Here is a 20,084-nt window from a genome sequence, read left to right on the forward strand (position 1 = left end):
GGCAAGTGTTTTGGGGGAAATCCATTAAGAAACATGGAAAAGGGACAAGAAGAAAGGAGGTGGTTAGGAGACTGAAATTAAATTCATAAAAACCAGCAGACTTGTGGATTTGAAAACATTTAGCAAATCACAGTAGCTCTTGCTTTCCTAGCATCTTGGTGGTGCAATGATAGCAAAATTTGGCTCCTTTTCTAGTTCAAGAATCAGAGTAAGGTCTCTTCCTGTGCTTCCAGTGTGTGGTATTCAGCACAAACAACTGGCAGGCCAGAAGGAACTCAGAATACATCTTGGTTTATGGGTCGACGGAATAAATCAAAAGGAGAGAAAAGTTCTAATGATGACATTTTTGCCTAGAAATAAAAGATTTACAAATGACTAGCTTGAGGAAGTGGTACTTTTCTCGCCTTAAAAGATCAGTTGTATTTACAGCATGCTTTTCCCCATTCTATTTTAAAAATAAATAATTAAATAAAAGGGTGGTACCTGGGTGGCTTAGTCAGTTAAGGTCTGCCTTTGGCTCAGGTCATGATCCTAGGGTCCTGCCTGGGAACAAGCCCAGCATCAGGGCTCCCTGCTCAGCAGGGAGTCTCCTTCTCTCTCCCTCTGCCCCTCCCCCTGCTTGTGCTCTGTCTCTGCTCTTTCTCTCAAATAAAGAAATAAAATTTTTAAAAAGATAAAATAAAATCCAAAATGGTATCATAATGTACTTAACACGTTTTTAAAAAAAATAAGACCGTGACTAGAATGAAGACTGGCTTATTTCTCTAGCACAAACACATAAAAGGGTTAACTTCATTTTTTAAGGGAAAAAGATAGTCATCCTCCAACTTGGAAGAAACCAAATCCCTCTAGTTGTGGCTTTTGGACTAATTCCAACACATCTGGTTTTCAACAACTATGGGGGAGGGAGAGAGGAAGAGATATCCAGTGTAAAGTCCTACAAAAGCGTACTCAACCAGCTTGTTGACAATTAACAAATCAAATGTTTTACTCAGGTCACTGGTGAATTCAGTTCTATAATGCAGACTGCACCCTTTCTTATCAGTGTATAAAACAAATTTTCCATTTTTTTCCTTCTAACACACACACAGACAAAACTGATATATAGGAATTACATTTACACGCGCTAGGGCAGGATTCCTGTGTACCCATTCTTGAAGCATTTCCTCTACCTCTGCTTAACTCAGTTTGCTCTTACTTCCATATCTAAATTGTATGTGCCTGACATCCTCTGCGTTCTGTCAGATAAGATCTGCATCACACTTACTTCCCGAAAATGTGCTGTAACGTAGTCACTGATAAAATGTCAGACTGATACTACTTACTCTTGGTATTTTACCACCAAAACACTGACCCATATAGGAGGAGTATATGAACAACCTCATTAGAGGTAGGTTTCTGAAAGACTTTAAAGAATGAGAGGTTTGCCCCAAATTCTAGAAAGTCTTTTTTAAAGATTTTATTTATTTGTCAGAGAGAGAGAGAGAAAGAAAGATAGGCAGAGGGAGAGGCAGACTCCCCGCTGAGCAAGGACTCTGACGCAGGACTCAATCCCAAGACTCCGGGATCATGACCTGAGCCGAAGGCAGACAGACGCTCCACCAACTGAGCCACCCACGCACCCCTAGAAAATCTTTTAATTCAAGTCCCAAGATCAACCATGTTGATATTCCAGGAAAAAGAGCTCAGATGTTTTCATGTATATATTTGTATTTCATATATATATATATATATTTCATGTATATATTCACGTATATATTTCATGTTTTCATGGTCTTTTCAATTATAAAACCAAAGTAGCATATCACGTACTGGGAACAAAACTGTTTCAAGAAGGAACAGTAACACATCCAAATTAAAATTTCATTTGAATTAGAAGCTGGTGACTGAAGTTGATGATTTTACCGTGCAAAGAATGGTAACTTCCTTGTCACTGCTCTCCCTCCTGTGAAGCTTCTGAGAAGGTATATCCTGAAAACAATGACACACGTTGCTAAGGAAGGAGACTTTTTAATAAAATATCTTCCATGTATCAAATAATACAATCACACAATTTCATCGCAAATGGCAAAGGGTACTCACTGAAAATGAGATTAAATAAATCTTCAAGGGCAAGATTTTATGTTCTAGGCAATCTCTGAAAACTAAATCCCTCCTCTAAAGACAGCGTGGGTTATGTATGGCAAATACTGTCAAGGGCCTCCTTTTCCGACCAAAAGAGCACACACAATACTGCTGCATACAAATGCAGATTCATCCAAGTTTGGGCATCCCAGAAGATCTCATCATTATAGAGGATCTCTCTCTGAGTTAAAATCTGAACAACCTTAAAGAAGGGAAGACTTTTCTGTAGCAACAAAAATAAAAATGTTTATTAAGAATTAAAAAAAAAAACCAAAAACAAAAAACAGAATATCCCACCTAACTTCCCCCCTTTTTACTTTCTTGAGGATTTCTGACTTCAAACAGTACTGAATTTGACAATTTAGAAAAAAATTATATTTTGACAACATAAAGCTTGGCAAATGTTATGATTAAAAACCCTAAGTTTACCTATGACCCAGCAATTGCACTCCTGGGTATATATCCTAAAGATACAAACGTGGTGCTCCAAAGGGGCACGTGCACCCGAATGTTTATAGCAGCAATGTCCACAATAGCCAAACTGTGGAAAGAGCCTAGATGTCCATCAACAGATGAATGGATAAAGAAGATGTGGTATATATACACAATGGAATACTATGCAGCCATCAAAAGACATGAAATCTTAACATTTGCGACGACGTGGATGGAACTAGAGGGTATCATGCTTAGCGAAATAAGTCAATTGGAGAAAGACAACTATCATATGATCTCTTTGATATGAGGAAGTGGAGATGCAAGGCAGGGGGGGTTGGGGGGAGGTAGGAAAAGAAAAAATGAAAAGATGGGATTGGGAGGGAGACAAACCATAAAAGACTCAATCTCAAGAAACAGACTGAGGGTTGCGGGGGGGGAGGGGGGACAGGAGAGGGTGGTGGGGAAATGGACATTGGGGAGGGTATGGGCTATGATGAGTGCTGTGAAATGTGTGAACCTGATGATTCACAGACCTGTACCCCTGGGGATAAAAATACATTATATGTTTATTAAAATAAAAAAATTAAAAAAAAAAAAACCCTAAGTTTACCTGAATGTTAACAGTGATTAACTGAATTCATGGTCAACCTGAGGTGAAACACCTCAGAGGTCCCTACAACACTGGCCATGGAATCCAACCCCATTAAACAGCAAAACCAAGGACAGAATATAAGATATAAAGTAGATTTGTTCTACAATTATTCCTAAGAGTTAACTAAAAGGAAAATAACATGTCCGTCATTAAGATAAGCAAAGAGAAATCACTCAAGTCCAATTTATTCATTACTTTCAAGTTCATGCTCAAGTGCATAAACAGATAAAAAATAATTGAATAGATACCCATCTTAGGTTCTTAATTATGTTTAAAACTCAGTTACCAGAATACCATAAACTTGTTGTGAGTGTATTCAATTTCTTTTTTTAATAAAGATTTTATTTATTTATTTGAGAGAGTGAGAGAGCACACGCACAAGCCGGGAGGTAGGGGCAGAGTGACAGGGAAAAGCAGACTTTCCACTGAGCAGGGAGCGTGATGCAGGGCTCCATCCCAGAGATCATGACCTGACCTGAAGGCAGACGCTTAACCAACTGAGCCACCCAGGCACACCCATATTAAATATCTTCTGATCTTGTCATATAACAGCTGTAATATCTACTAAACGTTAGGTTCTTAAATTTCCCACTTAGAAGGGCAATGGAGGGGTGCCTAGGTGGCTCAGTCGGTTAAGTGTCTGACTTTGGCTCAGGTAGTGATCTTGTGGTCCCGGGATCGAGCTCCACGTCGGGCTCTGCACTCCACACCGGGCTCTGCACTCCACACAGAGTCTTCTTGGGATTCTCTCTCTCTCCCTCTCCCTCTGCACTTCCCAACAGCACACACACTCCAACAGATAAATAAATCTTAAAAAAAAAAAAAAAAAAGTGGCAATGGAACTTAAAAAATGTGGCTTTTTTAGAGCCTTAAAAACTGTGGCAGTCTTTTCCCTTAAAAAAAAAAAAAGAAGAGGGTAGACTACTAAATTTTGGGGTGATTCATATGCAATCCTATCTGGAAGAAGAAGAGAAAAAGCCCTGCAAATTTTTTTAAAAACCGCTTCTAACTGGCAGTACTATGAACACATACCATTTCCCTTTTTTTCAGCAAGAAGAAAGTACAGCTGATCCTTGAACAATGTGGGAGTTAGGGGCACAACCCCCTTCACAAAGTTGAAAATTCACATATAACTTTTGACTCCCCAAACCACTGTTGACATAAGCCCTACTACGAACATAAATGGTTACTTAACACATATTTTCTATGTTATATGTATTATGTACTATATTCTTATAACAAAGTAAGCTAGAGAAAATAAAATGTTAAGAAAATCACAAGGAAGAGAAAATACATTTATAGTGGTATACTGTATTTATCAAAAATCTGCAGGGGCGCCTGGGTGGCTCAGTGGGTTAAAGCCTCTGCCTTTGGCTTAAGTCATGATCCCAGACTCCTGGGATTGAGCTCCGCATCGGGCTCTCTGCTCAGTGGGGAGCCTGCTTCCCCCTCTCTCTGTCTCTGCCTGACTCTCTGCCTACTTGTGATCTCTGTCTGTCAAATAAATAAATAAAATTAAAACAAAAACAAAAACAAAAAACAAATCTGCATATAAGAAAACAATCCCATTTACAAACTGTACCAAAAATTAAAATACCCAGGAATAAACTTAACCAAAGAGGTGAAAGACCTGTACTCTGAAAACTATTTAATGCTGATGAAAGGACTTCAAGATGATGCAAAAAAATGGAAAGACATTCCATGCTCAAGTTGGATGAATACTGTTAAAATGTCTACACTACCCACAGCAATCTAAAGATTTACTGCAATCCCTACCAAAATACCAACGGCAATTTTCACAGAACTAGAATAACCAATCCTGAAATTTGTATGGAACCACAAAAGACTCAAATAGCCAAAGCAATCTTGAGAAAGAAAAAACAAAATAGGAGATCCCACAACCCCAGATTTCACATTATGTTACAAAGCAGTAATAATTAAAACAGTATGGTATTGGCACAAATACAGACACAGAGATCAATGGAATAGAACAGAAAACCCAAAAATAAATCCACAATTATAAGGTCAATTAATCTTTGACAAAGGAGGAATGAATACACAATGGGAAAATGTCTGTTCAATAAAGTGTTGGAAAAACTGGACATCCACATGCGAAAGAGTGAAAGTGGACCACTTTCCTTCACCTCACATAAAAATAAACTTTATGTCGATTGAAGACATAAATGTGAGATCTGAAACTATAAAAATCCTAGAAGAGAACAAGCAGTAATCTCTCCGACACTGGCTGTAACATTTTTCTAGATATGTCTCTTGAGGCAAGGGAAACAAAAGCAAAAATAAATATTGGGACTACATGAGAATAAAAAGTTTCTTCACAACAAAGGAAACAACCAACAAACCTAAAATGCAACCTACTGAATGGGAGAAGATATTTGCAAATGACTAGTCTGAAAAGGATTGGAATCCACAATATATAAAGAACCGCTACACCTCAACACCCAAAAAACAATCCAATTAAAAATGGGCAGAAGACATGAACAGACATTTCTCCAAAGACATACAGATAGCCAAGAGACACACGGAAGATGTTCAGCATCACTCATCATCAGGAAAAAGTAAATCAAAACTACAATGAGATAATCATTTCACACCTGTCAAAATGGCTAAACTCAAAAACACAAATCACAAGTGTTGGTGAGGATGTGGAGAAGAAGGAACCCTCTTGAACTGTTGGTTGGAATGCAAACTGCTGCAGCCACTGTGGAAAACAGTATGGAGGTTACTCAAAAAATTAAAAATAGAACTACCCTACAATCCAGTAATCGCAGTACTGAATATTTATCCAAAGAATACAAAAACACTAATTCAAAGGGATACATGCACCACTATGTTTACTGCAGCATTATTTACACCAGTCAAACTATGAAAGCAGCCCAAGTGTCTATCAATAATTGAATTGATGAAGAAGAAATGGTATATACATAAAATGGAATATTACTCAGTCATAAAGAATAAAATCTTGCCATTTGCAACAACATAGATAGAGCTAGAGAATATAATGCTAAGCAAGATAAGGCAGTAAAAGAAAGGCAAATACTGTAAGATCTCACTCATGTGAAATTTAAAAAACAAAACAGGGGCGCCTGGGTGGCTCAGCGGTTTAAAGCCTCTGCCTTTGGCTCAGGTCATGATCCCAGGGTCCTGGGATCGAGCCCCGCATCGGGCTCTCTGCTCAGCGGGAGCCTGCTTCCTCCTCTCTCTCTCTCTCTCTCTCTGCCTACTTGTGATCTCTGTCAAATAAATAAATAAATCTTAAAAAAAAAACCAAAACAAAGAAGCAAAGGGGGGAAAAAAAGAGACAAACCAAGAAGTAGATTTTTTTTTTTTTTTAAAGGAGGCTCCACATCCAGCGTGGAGTCCAACTCTGGGCTTGAACTCACAACCCTGAGATCAAGACCTGAGCTGAGATCAAGAGTCAGATGCTTAACCAACTGAATCAACCAGGCACCCCAATAGACTCTTAACTATAGAGAAACAACTGACGGTACCCAGAAGAGAGGAGGGGAGGAGGGAAGAGTAAAATTGGGAATAAGGATTAAAGAGTACACTTATCATGATGAAAAAAAAATCTACATACAAGTGGACCCATGCAGTTCAAGCCTGTGTTATTCAAGGTCAACTGTACAGTGTTTTGCTTCAGCAGGTCAAAGACCCATGTGTCTGAGCATTTTCTTTAGTGATCTTACTTCAACTTCAACTTCGTTGGAAACTAGGGTAGAAACGATATACAGCAATGCATAGATAGGACTCAAAAAAAAAAAAAAACACCCCACCCCAAAACAACAAAAAAAACGACAAACTGGGAAAGGAATCGATGAAAAGGATTAAGAAATTTTAAAAAGATATTCTATGAAAAGTAAAATTCAGAGGCATGGGAAAAGATTACAGCATGTATGGCTGGAACAACTCCAGTGATCGCGCTGCGTAAACTGGATCTTTACAAAGCACACAGTGCGTCTGAAACACAGGGCACTGAATCCATGCACCCATGTAAACCACCCGGCATGCAGGGGACTTAGGCAATACTCCACTAGATTGTCATTGATTAGGACCTTATGAATGTAGCGTGATGATTTACAATGGAAACTTAAACACAAGGAAAACTTCACAGAATCAAAAAACAGAAAATTAGAAAATGAGACCACCTAATTAAAAATGTTAAAAGGATTTAGAGCTACTGAGTTTGGAAGAAATAAGGGAAGTAAACCAAACCTGCTCTTAAAGGGCAGTTTCCCTAAGGATTTCCTAAACCCAATCCTCAAGACTATCCCTGCTCTTCTTAGAGACAAAAACCTTTGGCACCCCTGCCATCCTTTGCTATAGAACAAAGGCTTTTGGCTTTCAACCTGGAGACCAATAAACTGGAATGGTAAAGTTTCAGCTTTTACTAAATGCTAGGTCTTAAGAGCATGTGATCCAACATCATTTCTTATTCACAGAAAAAGAGATTTTAGTATGTTCAGCTGCCCTATGAAATGAACTTAGATTTTGTGTTACTTTGGAATTATCTAATTCAAGACATGAGTGTAGGTGTTCATCGATTACCATCTACAGAACATTCACAGGATGGAAATTCTTAGTCCTATCATGGTATCATGTATTTTTTTGGCTTATGAACTTCTTTGAAATTGACTGAGGAGAAACTCCTTCCTAGAAAGCCAAGAAACTCCAACCCTCTCTCCGGACACACTAGCCTCCTTCCTGGTACTCATATAGGCCCGGTATACTCTGGTCTAGGGGCTTTTCTTTTTATTGGTCGTTCCTTCTGCCTGGTATGCTTTTCCCAAGTTTCAAGTTTTTGCTCAAATCATACCTTCTCAATGATGCTAGCCCGGCCACCCTACTTAAAACTGCCACCTCTCCATTTAATGCATTAGCTGCTCTACTTTTTAAAGATTTTATTTATTTAGAGAGAGCATGTGCATGAGCAGGGGGGAGGGCAGAGGGGGAGGGAGAGAATCCCAAGCAGACTCGGCACTGAGCGCACTGCCCAATGCAGGGATCAATCCCATGACCCTGAGATCATGACCCGAGCCACAAACAAGAGTCAGACGCTCAACCAACTGAGCTCCCCAGGCTCCCCTAACCATTTTACTTTTTATTTTAAAGCCCATACCACTAACATGCTAATTATATTTATGACAAGCATAATAAATATACTAATTATGTTCATTATTTGTCATCTGCCTCCTTCCACTGGGAAGTAAGCTTTTCAAAGATAGGAATCTTTGTTTAGTTCACAATATATCCCAAGATCCTAGAACAGAGGGCTGCCTGGGTGGCTCAGTCTGTTGAGTGTCTGCTTTTGACTCAGGTCATGATCCCAGGGTCCTGGAATTGAGCCCTGCTTCTTTCTCTCCCTCTGCCTGCCATTTCTCCTGCTTGTGCGCATGCTCTGTCAGATAAATAAATAAAATCCTAAGAAAAAGAAAGACTCCATATATTTGGGCACCTGGATGGCTCAGTGGGTTAAGTCTCTGCCTTCGGCTCAGGTCATGATCTCAGGGTCCTGGGATCGAGTCCCACATCAGGCTCTCTGCTCGGCTGGGAGTCTGCTTCTCCCTCTCTCTCTCTGCCTGCCTCTCTGCCTACTTGTGATCTCTCTCTGTCAAATAAATAAATAAAATCCTAAAAAAAAGAAAGATCCTAGAACAGTACCTGGCACATGGTAGACTTTCAGATATTTACTGACTAAACTAACTCAAATGCAAAATGTTGCTCATGATTTGAATTATAAGAAAGAATTTCCTGTATTACAGACAACACATTTCCTACTAAAAGAAATACCCCATTAATGTTTTTAATGTAGCAAAAACCATGAAAGACCATTTCTTTTTAAAATGGAACATATGGGAAAAGCCACATTCCTGTGAACATTGCGTGCACGGCAAATCCACATCCAGACTATCATCTTCCAGATGTGGTGATGATCCTAAGAGTCAGTGACAGTAATCTGATTCTAGCCGGCAAAAGGAGGATTTCAGACTTAAGGTTATCTTCTGACACTAACTAAACATTTTTATACATAAATCATTTTATTTTTGTAACTCAAGGTTCTGACATCTAAGATGTAAATTGATTCTTAAGGCAAGAACTCTTTCTGGCAAATGACTCCAGGACATCCGTATTTCAAGACTAAGAAATCAGTTTCTGTATTTTATGTATTAAATCTGTTCTTTACACACGACTAGAGAAGAAGAAAAGCTTATATAGAGGCTAAAGGGATTTCAAAACACAAATAGGATTAAATCACAGTTTAATAACATTGAATGGCTTCTCACTGTGGTTAATAAAATGAAACTCCTCACATCATGGCTACAAGACCCAGCTTGATCTGACATCAGCAGTCCTCTTTCTAACACCCCACCCACCCCTCTCCCTCATTCACCAGGCTCTAGAGCCACATAGGACACACACACTTTCCCGGCTCACACACAGAACATAGCTTAGGATGGTATATATTCCCAATATTTCTGCCTTCCTCCCATCCTTGAAGACTCAGCTTACCAGTTACCTCATGGAGTCTGCTTATCCACCCCCTTCAACCCCATTTACACTTCAGCTCCTTATCTGCATCTCTTAACACTCGCAATGACAGGCCTCTCCCATAAGAATAATTGTCCTCTTTTAGGACAAGTACAGTCTGTCTTATTTATCATCCTATCTCCAGCCCCTAACACGTTCTCTGTTATACAGTAAGTGTCTAGATAGCGCAATTAAATGCTCAAATACTTGCTGACTGAAAGAGTACATGCCCACTATGAGTTAATTTGAGGTCTAAGAGATCAACAGATACTTTTAATTTTATAAGCTGTAAAAACAGAGTGAATGGGTCAAGTTGAAGTGTTGCATCTTTCATGCCAAACAAAACCTTCTGTGACTGATCTCTACCACCCACCTGTTTAAGACTAATGTTCAGTGCTACACATAGAATTCTCACCTGCTTTGGAAATCCTCATCTTTTGGTTTTCTCTTTCCCCACTACATGAAAAGAAACTAAGATTACATAATACTTTTATGAAAAGCCTATAGATTTGCTTTATAAAACAAAGCTATGTGCACTTAATTCTGTCCACTTTTGGGGTACCTGGGTGGTCAGTCTGTTAAGAATCTGCTTTCCAGGGTGCCTGGGTGGCTCAGTGGGTTAATCCTCTGCCTTCGGCTCAGGTCATGATCTCAGGGTCCTGGGATCGAGCCCTGCATCGGGCTCTCTGCTCAGCAGGGAGCCTGCTTCCCCCCTCTCTCTGCCTGCCTCTCTGCCTACTTGTTATCTCTCTCTGTTAAATAAATAAATAAAATCCTAAAAAAAAAAAAAGGAGTCTGCTTTCCCTTGAGTCATGATCCATGGATCCTAGGATAAGCCCCACATCGCATTGGGCACCCTGCTCAGTGGAGAGACTGCTTCTCCCTCTTCCACTCCCCCTGCTTATGTTCTCTCTCTCAAATAAATAGGTAAAATCTTTAAAAAAAAATTTTTGTCCACTTCTTTTTTTAAATTACTTTCATTAACCTATAATGTATTATTTGCCCCAGGGGTACAGGTCTGTGAATCATCAGGCTTACACACTTCACAGCACTCACCACAGCATACACCCTGTCCACTTCTATTGTATAGTTTTCCTATGGCCTGATCATGACTACATTCTGTATATGCTTACAGTTTAGAATGACAGGGATTGTATTAGTCCCAAACTGTTGAATTTTCACATTCAACTACCCATTAAATGCCAGGCACTATGCTAACAATATTACTATTACCACACCCACCTCACCGCCACTAAACACTATATCGTATTTACAATGAGCCAGGCACTGTTGTCTATGCTTTACAAATGTTCACTCTTCTATGAAGTGGACACTATTATTATCACCTACCACAGATATCATAGATAATGGAACTGAGGCACACAGATGTTAAATAATTTGCTATGGGTCACATAGCTATTAACGCACTAGCTATTAACACACTGGGAGGCTGAAGTCCACATTGTGAAGACACAATGGAATATGGTCTCACCAAAGATGACTAAGATCATACCCTGAAGGGCTATGCCTTTAAAAAGCCCTGCCTTTTTAGGGGAAATAGAACTGTAAACAAGTATTTATAACACATTTGTGCTAGGTTTAATATACTTGTATGAGGTACAGGAAAGATCAACAATTGTGCTCAAGGGAGATCAAGAAAAGCTTTATGGGAGATAGATACCACCATGGGAAAATTCAGTGAAATAATTAGTATTCATCCTCCTTTAGGTCTCGGAAGCATCTGACATTTAATTCCGTTCTCTTCTGGATATCGAATTTTCCTGAGTCTCCTCCTATCCCTCTCGGGTAAGCTCTTCTTCCTCTGTCCCATCCCCAAATATTCAGGGTCCTCAGCAAACTGCTTTAGGCTCTCCATCCGGTCACTTCACATACCCTCCCCATCCCCACCGGCTACTTCAATGGCTTAAAATACCAACTAAATGCTAAGGATTTCCTTATCTCAATCTCCCAGCTCAGACCTCTCCTGCGTTTGAGACCCAGGAGACACCTGGATTACACAGCCCTTCACAACTCAAACGTACTTTCAGACATACTTCAGACTTAAAGGTCAAAAAACAGTTCAACAATCTGTACCTTATCATGTGTTGTTAGGTCTCTGACTGGCAGAAATAATCTCTGGGTCACAGGGCTATGTGATTATTTCCCTCCTTCTGTTTCAAGCACCAATGCAAGTATTTACTTGCATTTGATTTTGAAAGAACGGTCATATACTTTACGAATGTGCTTGTGAGTCACTTTCGATCATCCTTAAGAGCAAGAGAATGATGGATGAAAGGCAACTCAGGAAAGTGGTTTAAGCTTGTAACCTTAGTCTAGCTTGATATTCTTTCCAGGATATTTGCTTTTTCCTAATAAAAATGAACTGAAAAAAACTCTCTTTGACCTGGAAATGAACTGAGAGATGAAAGCATTATTTGGTCCTGAACCAAGAATCTGAAAGCTAAAAAAAAAGGAGCTATGATCTGCTACAGAGGCCACCACAACTAGAAAGCTCAGGCGAAGTTCGAACAAACGGCTTTAAAAGCACTGCTTTGCTGAGCAAGTAGCATCAGTCTTAAAAAGTAGCCAGTAAAAGTACCTGAGGAAAGAAACAGGTAAGAGGAAAACAGGTTAGGAAGACCTAAAAACATACTTTGTTAAAGAGCAAAGGAGGTCAGTGCAAGGAGGAGGGAGGAGCTCGCTGGTGGGAGCAGCGACAGAGGGCTGAGCGGCTCGAGCCCAAGGGACATGGACACTTTATCAGGGAAAAGAAAGCACCTCTCCTCCTTGACTAGCAAAGGAAAAGGTCCCCAGTAGGCCCCGTCGGAAACATGTCAAGTACAGTAAAGTACAAAGAGCAAATGAAAACCACCCTGTAATCCCACCTGGTGTTAATGACCACTGATATTTTGGTTTCCGTGGAGAAAAGCGGTTTTCAAGAGAAACTCTTGGAAGAAGTGCAAGCCTGCTGGTTTCACACTCATCAGTTCAGAAAACTGTATTTGTTAGAGTTTGCCCCTGCTTTTACACGGAATTTTCTGCATTACATATAAATCTCTCTTTTCATTTTTTTCTTTCAACTTTTCTTCCTTCATCTTAGTAAGATTAATTTTTTAACAGTACTCAAATAGCCTATAGATTCATCAAAAGAGCAGTAGCAGGTGCTTTTACAGTAGAATAAAGAAAGCAGCAGTACATTTCTAGTGCCTGAGGGCAGTGAGGGCAGTGAGGGAACAAGGGTGAATGAGACCAAGGAGGGAGACAGCAGATGGCTGGACCATCCCCAGTCCTGCTGGACATGGCTTAATGGGCTCTGTAAAACTGTGGGGTGAAGCACTAAGTTCTCATTACATGCAGGGGCTTGCCATTTTGGGGGGGCTGATACTCATTCTGGCAATAGACTACGGAAAGCTGCTCCAATGCAGAGACCAAAAACGGAAAAACTTTAATGGGTCCTCTTTGAAGCTATCAATGCCATATAACAAGAATGGATATTACAAAAAAGGATCAAAGAGAAAGAAAAGAGGGGAGGAGGGGGAAATCAGAGAAATAGAAGAAGATAATGTCCCAGAACGGAAGGACGTTACTTTCCAGGATGAAAGGGTCCACTGAGAACCAGAACGATAGATGAGCAAAGTCCCATACTCTGGTACCTCATTAAGAAAGCCCGGAACACCAGGGATAGAATATTCCAAAGCTTTCAGTAAGAGAGAAAAGAAAAAAACCAACGAAACAAGGTCTCATAAAAAAGGATTTGACTGCTATGTCTCTAGAGCAATTACAGACACCAGACAGCACAATCATGCCTTCAAAATTCGGAGGGGAAATTACTTCCAACCTAGAATTCTATAACATTTCCAAACTACTAGACAAGTATTATGGGCATTCAAATACTTCTTAGGAAATAAAGAGGCAAGCCAAGAAATGGGTCATGGGTGACAGCCCATGAGGAGAGGGAAGGACAAAGGTAGTTCCTGAATGATACCTGAATAGTTCTCCATTGGAAACATCAAGTGACACATCTGAGCTCATGGAAAATATTACTGATAAGAATGTGGCAATTATGTTGGCGCATCTGGGAAAAAATTAACAGTATGCATATATGTGAAAAAAACAGTCAAAGGTCAACCTAAACACAAGAGAGGAACTGAGACAGATCATCGAGCTCAACAGGCTAATCACTGGGGGAGAAAAAAGCAAGATATAACATATCAAATGATTTAAAAATATGGAGATAATGCCTGAGAAAAGAGCAAAATAACGGAGTGGCTGCCTCTAAAGAACGAGATTATGAGGTGGGGAGAATGGAGGGACTGCCCCCCACTCCATTTTTCTAGCACTCTTTCTTTGAACCACGTATGTTGATTACTTTAACAAAAAACAAAATAAGAAGGGAAAAAATAGCAACATTTAGAATCTGCCATTTTTCTCTCTACACGCCTTAGTAACCTTACCTTTCTTCTAGTCTATCCATAAACAAATGAACTTTTTAGCTGGAGGCCTTGTTGAGCGGGAAGGAGGGAGGGCAACAGATTCCTGAGCTGTTAACTCAACATTTTCCTGAATCAAAATTTCTAGAGGAGGGATGTGTAGATTTAAAGGTACGATGCAGTTCTCACCATCAAGCAAGTTGGGGAAATGCTGTCTAGTTACATGGGGATCAGTAAACTCCAGCGTGGGTTTGGTTTTCTAACTCAGTTATAACAGTGCAGCTCTCCTATTAACAGATAGAGGAGATGATTTTCATTAACGCAACAATATCATTAGAATAAAACACTTACAGTATATTCCAATCATTAACAACTGAAACACACACAAACAACAATCTAATCTTTAACTTACTGTTGTTCAAATTTTCAAATGCAGAAAATAGATTTATTCAACTTGAGCAACTATTTGTTGCAAATACCTTCTTGAATTTCTCTAGAGATCCTGACATCGTCTGGCTTTTATCCAACCACATGGTTGAATAGTCCCTCAGTTTTTTATCGTTCATGTTCTAGAACCATGGTTTTCCATCTTCACCCTTCCAATGTATAGAAAATGCTCTAATGTAATGATCTTATTTTAATTTATAATCACGAAGTGCTAATAACTTAAGTACCTTCTACATGCTAGGCATCCCATATATTGATCTTGTTGATAACTGCAACAATACTATTAGGTATTATTAATTATGTGACACATATGGAAAAACGGAGGCTGAGAATAAATGCTTGTAAATGACAAAGCCTGTGCAAACCCCAGTGTTTTCAAAGCTCATGCTCTAAAAATACCATGCTGCCTTACTTCTGGCAAGCACTGGAATTTCAGAAATCATCTAATTGTTCACCACACCTGCTTTTTGGGGTGACAAATTAAAGGTCCAAAACACTAAAGTGAGTCACCTAAGTGGCAGAATTAGACTAAATTCCGTATCTCTTGATTCTTACCCTATTGAAGGCTTACTTAACAATCTATGAGCCTGGTGCTATACTGGTATGCAGGACATACCTAATATTTTTTGGGCCTTAACCACGTGCTAATAAGTTCTACACAAGTGCTTTAACCTGCATGAACTCACTTAATCCTTACAGGAGTCCTAAGGCAGACACTATCCACGTTTCACAAGACAAAGAAGCTAAAGTGAGAGGCCTTAAGTAACTTGCACAAGGTTAAAGAGCTAGCAGGTTGCAGAGCCAGGATTCTGAAACCATCTTTCTGAATCCAAAGTGCAAGCTCTGAGCCAATGCGCTCTGGACATCCTTAAGGTACAGGCTGCACGTCCCTTCTGAATGCCCAGTTTTATTTTTCTAATTAAAAGAACATGCACGATGTGAGGACTTTTCTCGAATCCTGATGCAAACAAATTAACTATTTAAAAAGAGAGACCAACTGCAAAATTTGTCCATTGACTCCTTGCTTAGTGATACTAAGAAAGGTGTGATAATGGTATTGTGGTTTTGTTAAAAATCAGTTCTTATCTTTTACAGACACATACTGAAGTGTTTACAGATGGTTCAACATCATCTGGGAGGTCAGGGTGGGTGCAGAACAAGAGTGGCCCTGTGTTGGTTGGTTGTAAAGGCTGGCTGACAGAAACATGGGGTTCATTATTTTCCCTACTTTTATAAATGTTTGAAATTTACAATTAAGAAAAAAATGCATGATCAAAAAAACTAGAAAAAACATGATATTAACAGTATTTGGGAAACAGAGCTATGAAAGATTTTTTCCCCACTCTACACATTTTTTGTATTACTTTTATAATGGAAAACATAAACTATTTAAAGAAATTCTCTGTATTTTCTCTAAATAGGCAGAGCAAAACTGCCCGTAATCTAAGAAGGTCAAAACATTATGACAAAAGCATTTCCCATCTCTTCACCAGTTAACTACTTTTTAAAAACTTTTAGAAAGGTGACTTTGTAAGGGTAAGTAAGATCTTCAAATGTAAACTAGCCAAAAGTATAAAAGCACATAAGAGAGAAATAAATTTGAGGACGATTTAACAAATACAACTAAATATACAATTCCTTTCAATAGTTAGCATTTGGTCAAAGACCTTGATTTTGTAGTAAAATGCTGACTTTCCTAAATGGTCAAAAAGGCCACAGGCTAGGGATCTCCTCAGCCTATGGTATGGTCAGATGGGCACCAGACTCAGCCTCAGCTCCCAGGCGAGCCAGCTGTCTTCTGTGGGCACCCTCCAATTTTCCTCCATGAAACATTTCCACATGTACCATGACATGAAAAAGTTTGGGAAGTACTGGTCTAAGCCAGACCTGTCTTGAGCATCACTCAAAAGCCAAATAAAATGCTGACATGGAAAAAATAACTACACTCATATTATGGGTTATAACAATGTTTTAGAAGACCACAGCTTAAAAAAAAAAAAAAAGAAAAGAAAAGAAAAGAAAAAAGAAGACCACTGCTTTCTAACATTTTTTTCTCTATCTGCACTCCCTCTCATGCCCCATATTGGGGAATCTTAAGGTCTATTCCAGCACCATTCAATGAAGTGACCTCCAAATATAAATGTTAGCTCAGTTGCATAAGGTTAAACTCTGGGGACAAGAGCAGAATCCTGATTCTCTGTGCTTATGCTAAATGTACGCAAGATAAGTCTGAAGTAAGTTCCACTTGTTAAGGAAGTATGTAAGTGTCAATGGAAAAATCCTCAAAGAATAGAAGGTTGGAGTTCTAAGGATCTTCTTTTAAAGACAAAAAACTGGGGCGCCTGGGTGGCTCAGTCGTTAAGCCTTCGCCTTCTGCTAAGGTCATGATCCCAGGGTTCTGGGATGGAGCCTGCATCAGGCTCCCTGCTCAGCGGGAAGCCTGCTTCTAACCTCTTCCGCTCCCCCTGCTTGTGTTCTCTCTCTTGCTGCGTGTATGTCTCTCTCTCAAATAAATAAATAAAATCTCTTAAAAAAAAAAAAAAGCACAAAAAACCTGAGCCCAAGTTACTTGTTCAGGTTCACAAGCAGCCAAGCTGGGACTAGTCCCCAGATCTCCCAGCTGCCAGTAACTGCACTTTCCAAGACACCTCCAAGGAGTTCCTGCTAATTCCCTCTTTGAATCTAAAACCAAAAACCATTCACGTACTTCTTGCTCTTCAGGGAACTGAACTCCTGTTAGTCTGCAACTTGCAAATCATTATTTGAGAAGCCAGAATCTAACTTCATGCCACTAATTAATCTTAAATTTGTGATATTTAAACACAAGTTCCGTTATTAGTTACTCTTTGTTTATATTTGTGAAATTACAAGGTCATCTTGTTCTTGGACGCTTCAGGAAATAGCCTCAAAAACGAATTATCAAGTACTTCTTTAAATAGTTATGTGGGGGGAACACACAACAATATATCAAAATCTACGTAAATAAGTCATGTTTGTAGAATGAAGGCAACACTAGACACCACTAATAGAATTTTCTTTCTTGTACTGAGAAAACAGTACAGACAAGAGGAGTCCCCAAACAAAAGGAGAATGTGACACCTGTTGAAGTCAGAAAGTATGTAAGTATAGGAAAATGAACTGCCTAAAATAAAATCAATTGAATGATGAAGGGAAAAGAGGCAATATAGCATTAAAAAACAAAAGACAGACAACATATTTGCATAAATTCCTGTATATGCAGAGAGCAACTCTAACTAACCACACGCTTTAAGTATTAAGATATAACTTCTGTACCCATATTGGATAAAGCTGTATTATGATAAAAAAAACCCTTTGAATTCTTCAAATATCTTTAGTTTCAAAAAGAAAAACCTGAAAGTTCCTTCTCTAGAAGAAAAAAATTGACCAGTGTTTTTATTCTTAGGCACTGTAGTGTGTACCTTGGGTTACCCTGAAACCCAAGAACGCAAGCTCTGTGTCACCAAGCATTGACATCTGAGTTGGTTCTTCATTTGTTTCCTACCACAGAATGCCAATTCTGCAAGAACACGTGTCATTTCTGGAATGCCATTAAGCACAGGTTAAGGAAGGAAGAGCCCTTACACAACATCATAAAAGTCCTATACCTAAAACAAATTTGTAATTAATGTAATGATATAAATTTAAATCTTAACATTCACATTTCAGAGTCCTTGGAAAAGGAGGCTTCACCTTACCTGTGAATTTGCCAGGAAAAAAAAAAAAAAAAGGAGAGAGAGAGAGAGATAGAAAAGTTGTGTCCCAACCTCCCCTGGGAATTCTTTGAATTTATATCCTGATCATCTGTCTTATTACAGAAACATACATACACAAACCTTCCTCCCCACTCTTTACAAATACATTTACTCCTACCTCCATTCTTCAGGTCAAAAACTGACAGAGAGAAGACAATTCAAATGTTCAGACACATCTAATATACGTCTGTGAATACACTGCATTCATCTAAAGAATGAATATTTGTGAGTTTACTCTGTGCCTAAAGTGGGGATTACAAAGAAACCATGAGTGAGTCTTCAAGGTACTCAAGACTTCAACAGCAGCTGCCAACCACACATCCTGACTTATACTCAAAATCAGTTCAAACACAAAGAACAGTACCGTGTAGGGAGAAAGATCACAGAATAAAGCATAACCTCTTTACTGTTCCCCTAGACTGCAGCATCCCGGCTGAATCTGTCCTGCATTCAACTGCCAGATTCACTTCTAGGATTCAAGAAGTCTCTCTCCTGCTCAAGAAGCTTCAAACACTCCTCATTACTTGTAACATCTAGCTCAAACTCTTCTTGGACTGAAGAAGTCCTCTAGAGGTTTGCTCCACTCACCTGTTCAACTTTACTCGTGCTCAATATGGCTCCCTTCTGCCAATCCCTTTCGGAGAGGTAAGTCGCAAACCTAATTCCACTACCTACTGGAACTCCTCAAGGAGCCTTCATTCTCAGCAGTCTTAAAAAATTGTTTCCTCTAGTGTCGGTACAGATCCATTAGTTTTCTGAACATCCCTTCGGAACTCGCCATTAGGTTTCTTAACAAATGGCAGGTATGTCCCAAGGTATTTTTCACATTAGCACCCCAACCACAGGTTCATCTTTCCAGACACCCCTCGGTGAAATCAGAGGGAGTCGCTTGCAGTTTGGGCATGGGAGTTCCAACACTGCACCTTGGAAGAGAGGGAGAGAGGGTTTGGGGTGGTTGCAAAGTAGGGAGGGGGAAACATGAAGGAAGCATAAAAGGGAGGGGAAGGTCCGTGCTCTTTACCGTATTTTCAGTCTTGTCTTTGGAAGGAGCGGGGAGAGCGTAAGGAGAGAGGAGACTCCAAAAAACTCAAGGTGTTCCCTAGGTAGGAATACGGGCTGGGGCCCCTGGATAACGGAAGGGTTCCCATCACCCCTGGGAGAGAAGGACAGGTTACAACCTGAAACAAAGAGGAGGTGAGGAGTGGAGAGCCTGCAGAGATCGGGCATCTCCGAAGGTCGAGCGGCAAGGAAATGAGAGGTGACACGACGCGTCCCTCAGGGGGCTGGCCGGACACCAGGGATGTGGTTGCCAAGAGGGACGAGGTAGGCGCCTAAGAAGGCTCTGGGGCTAGCGTTTATGGGGCATCGCTTCCACGGGGCGCGGGGGCGGGGAAGTGTTTTTGAGTGGGGTCTTCTCGCACAGGGAGAAAAGGATCTCGGTGCAGCGCTCTCCGAGAACAGAAGCCCCGGACACGCGAAAACGTTAAAGCGTTGAAGAACCGGCATTTCCTAACCCCAGCCCGGCTTCCCTACACACTCACCGAGTCTCCTCCAAACGCCACCGCTCCAGCTGCAGCTACCGGCCGGCGCAGCCGCACTCAGCGCGCACCACCCCACGTGACTCGGCCCAGAGCCCGCCCCCTCACCCCCCACGTGATCCTCAGGACCCGCCCATAC

General features: G+C 40.1%; 1 protein-coding gene across 10 annotated transcripts in view; it reads right to left on the bottom strand.

Annotated features, from left to right (window-relative positions):
• The window catches only part of FAM118B (family with sequence similarity 118 member B), a 49,768-nt gene extending 29,711 nt beyond the window's left edge, over positions 1-20,057 (bottom strand). Inside the window, exons 1-3 of one of the 10 annotated variants that reach the window (XM_080815623.1) lie at positions 19,949-19,997; positions 18,996-19,330; positions 1,906-1,971 (exon numbers count right to left, since the gene is read on the bottom strand). Coding sequence is in view for 3 of the 10 variants with exons in the window: in XM_080815625.1 (XP_080671751.1) it covers positions 1,813-1,850 (38 nt within the window). In the remaining 7 variants the exon portion in view is untranslated. Of the gene's footprint in view, positions 1-1,812; positions 1,972-18,995; positions 19,331-19,428; positions 19,586-19,948 lie in introns of those variants that run through there. The other 9 variants (XM_080815625.1, XM_080815618.1, XM_080815619.1 and 6 more) reach the window with 9 other exon arrangements.
• Positions 20,058-20,084: the final 27 nt, after the last annotated feature.

This window comes from Martes martes (genome assembly GCF_963455335.1).
Source record: "Martes martes genome assembly, chromosome: 10".
Taxonomy (NCBI): Eukaryota; Metazoa; Chordata; class Mammalia; order Carnivora; family Mustelidae; genus Martes; species Martes martes.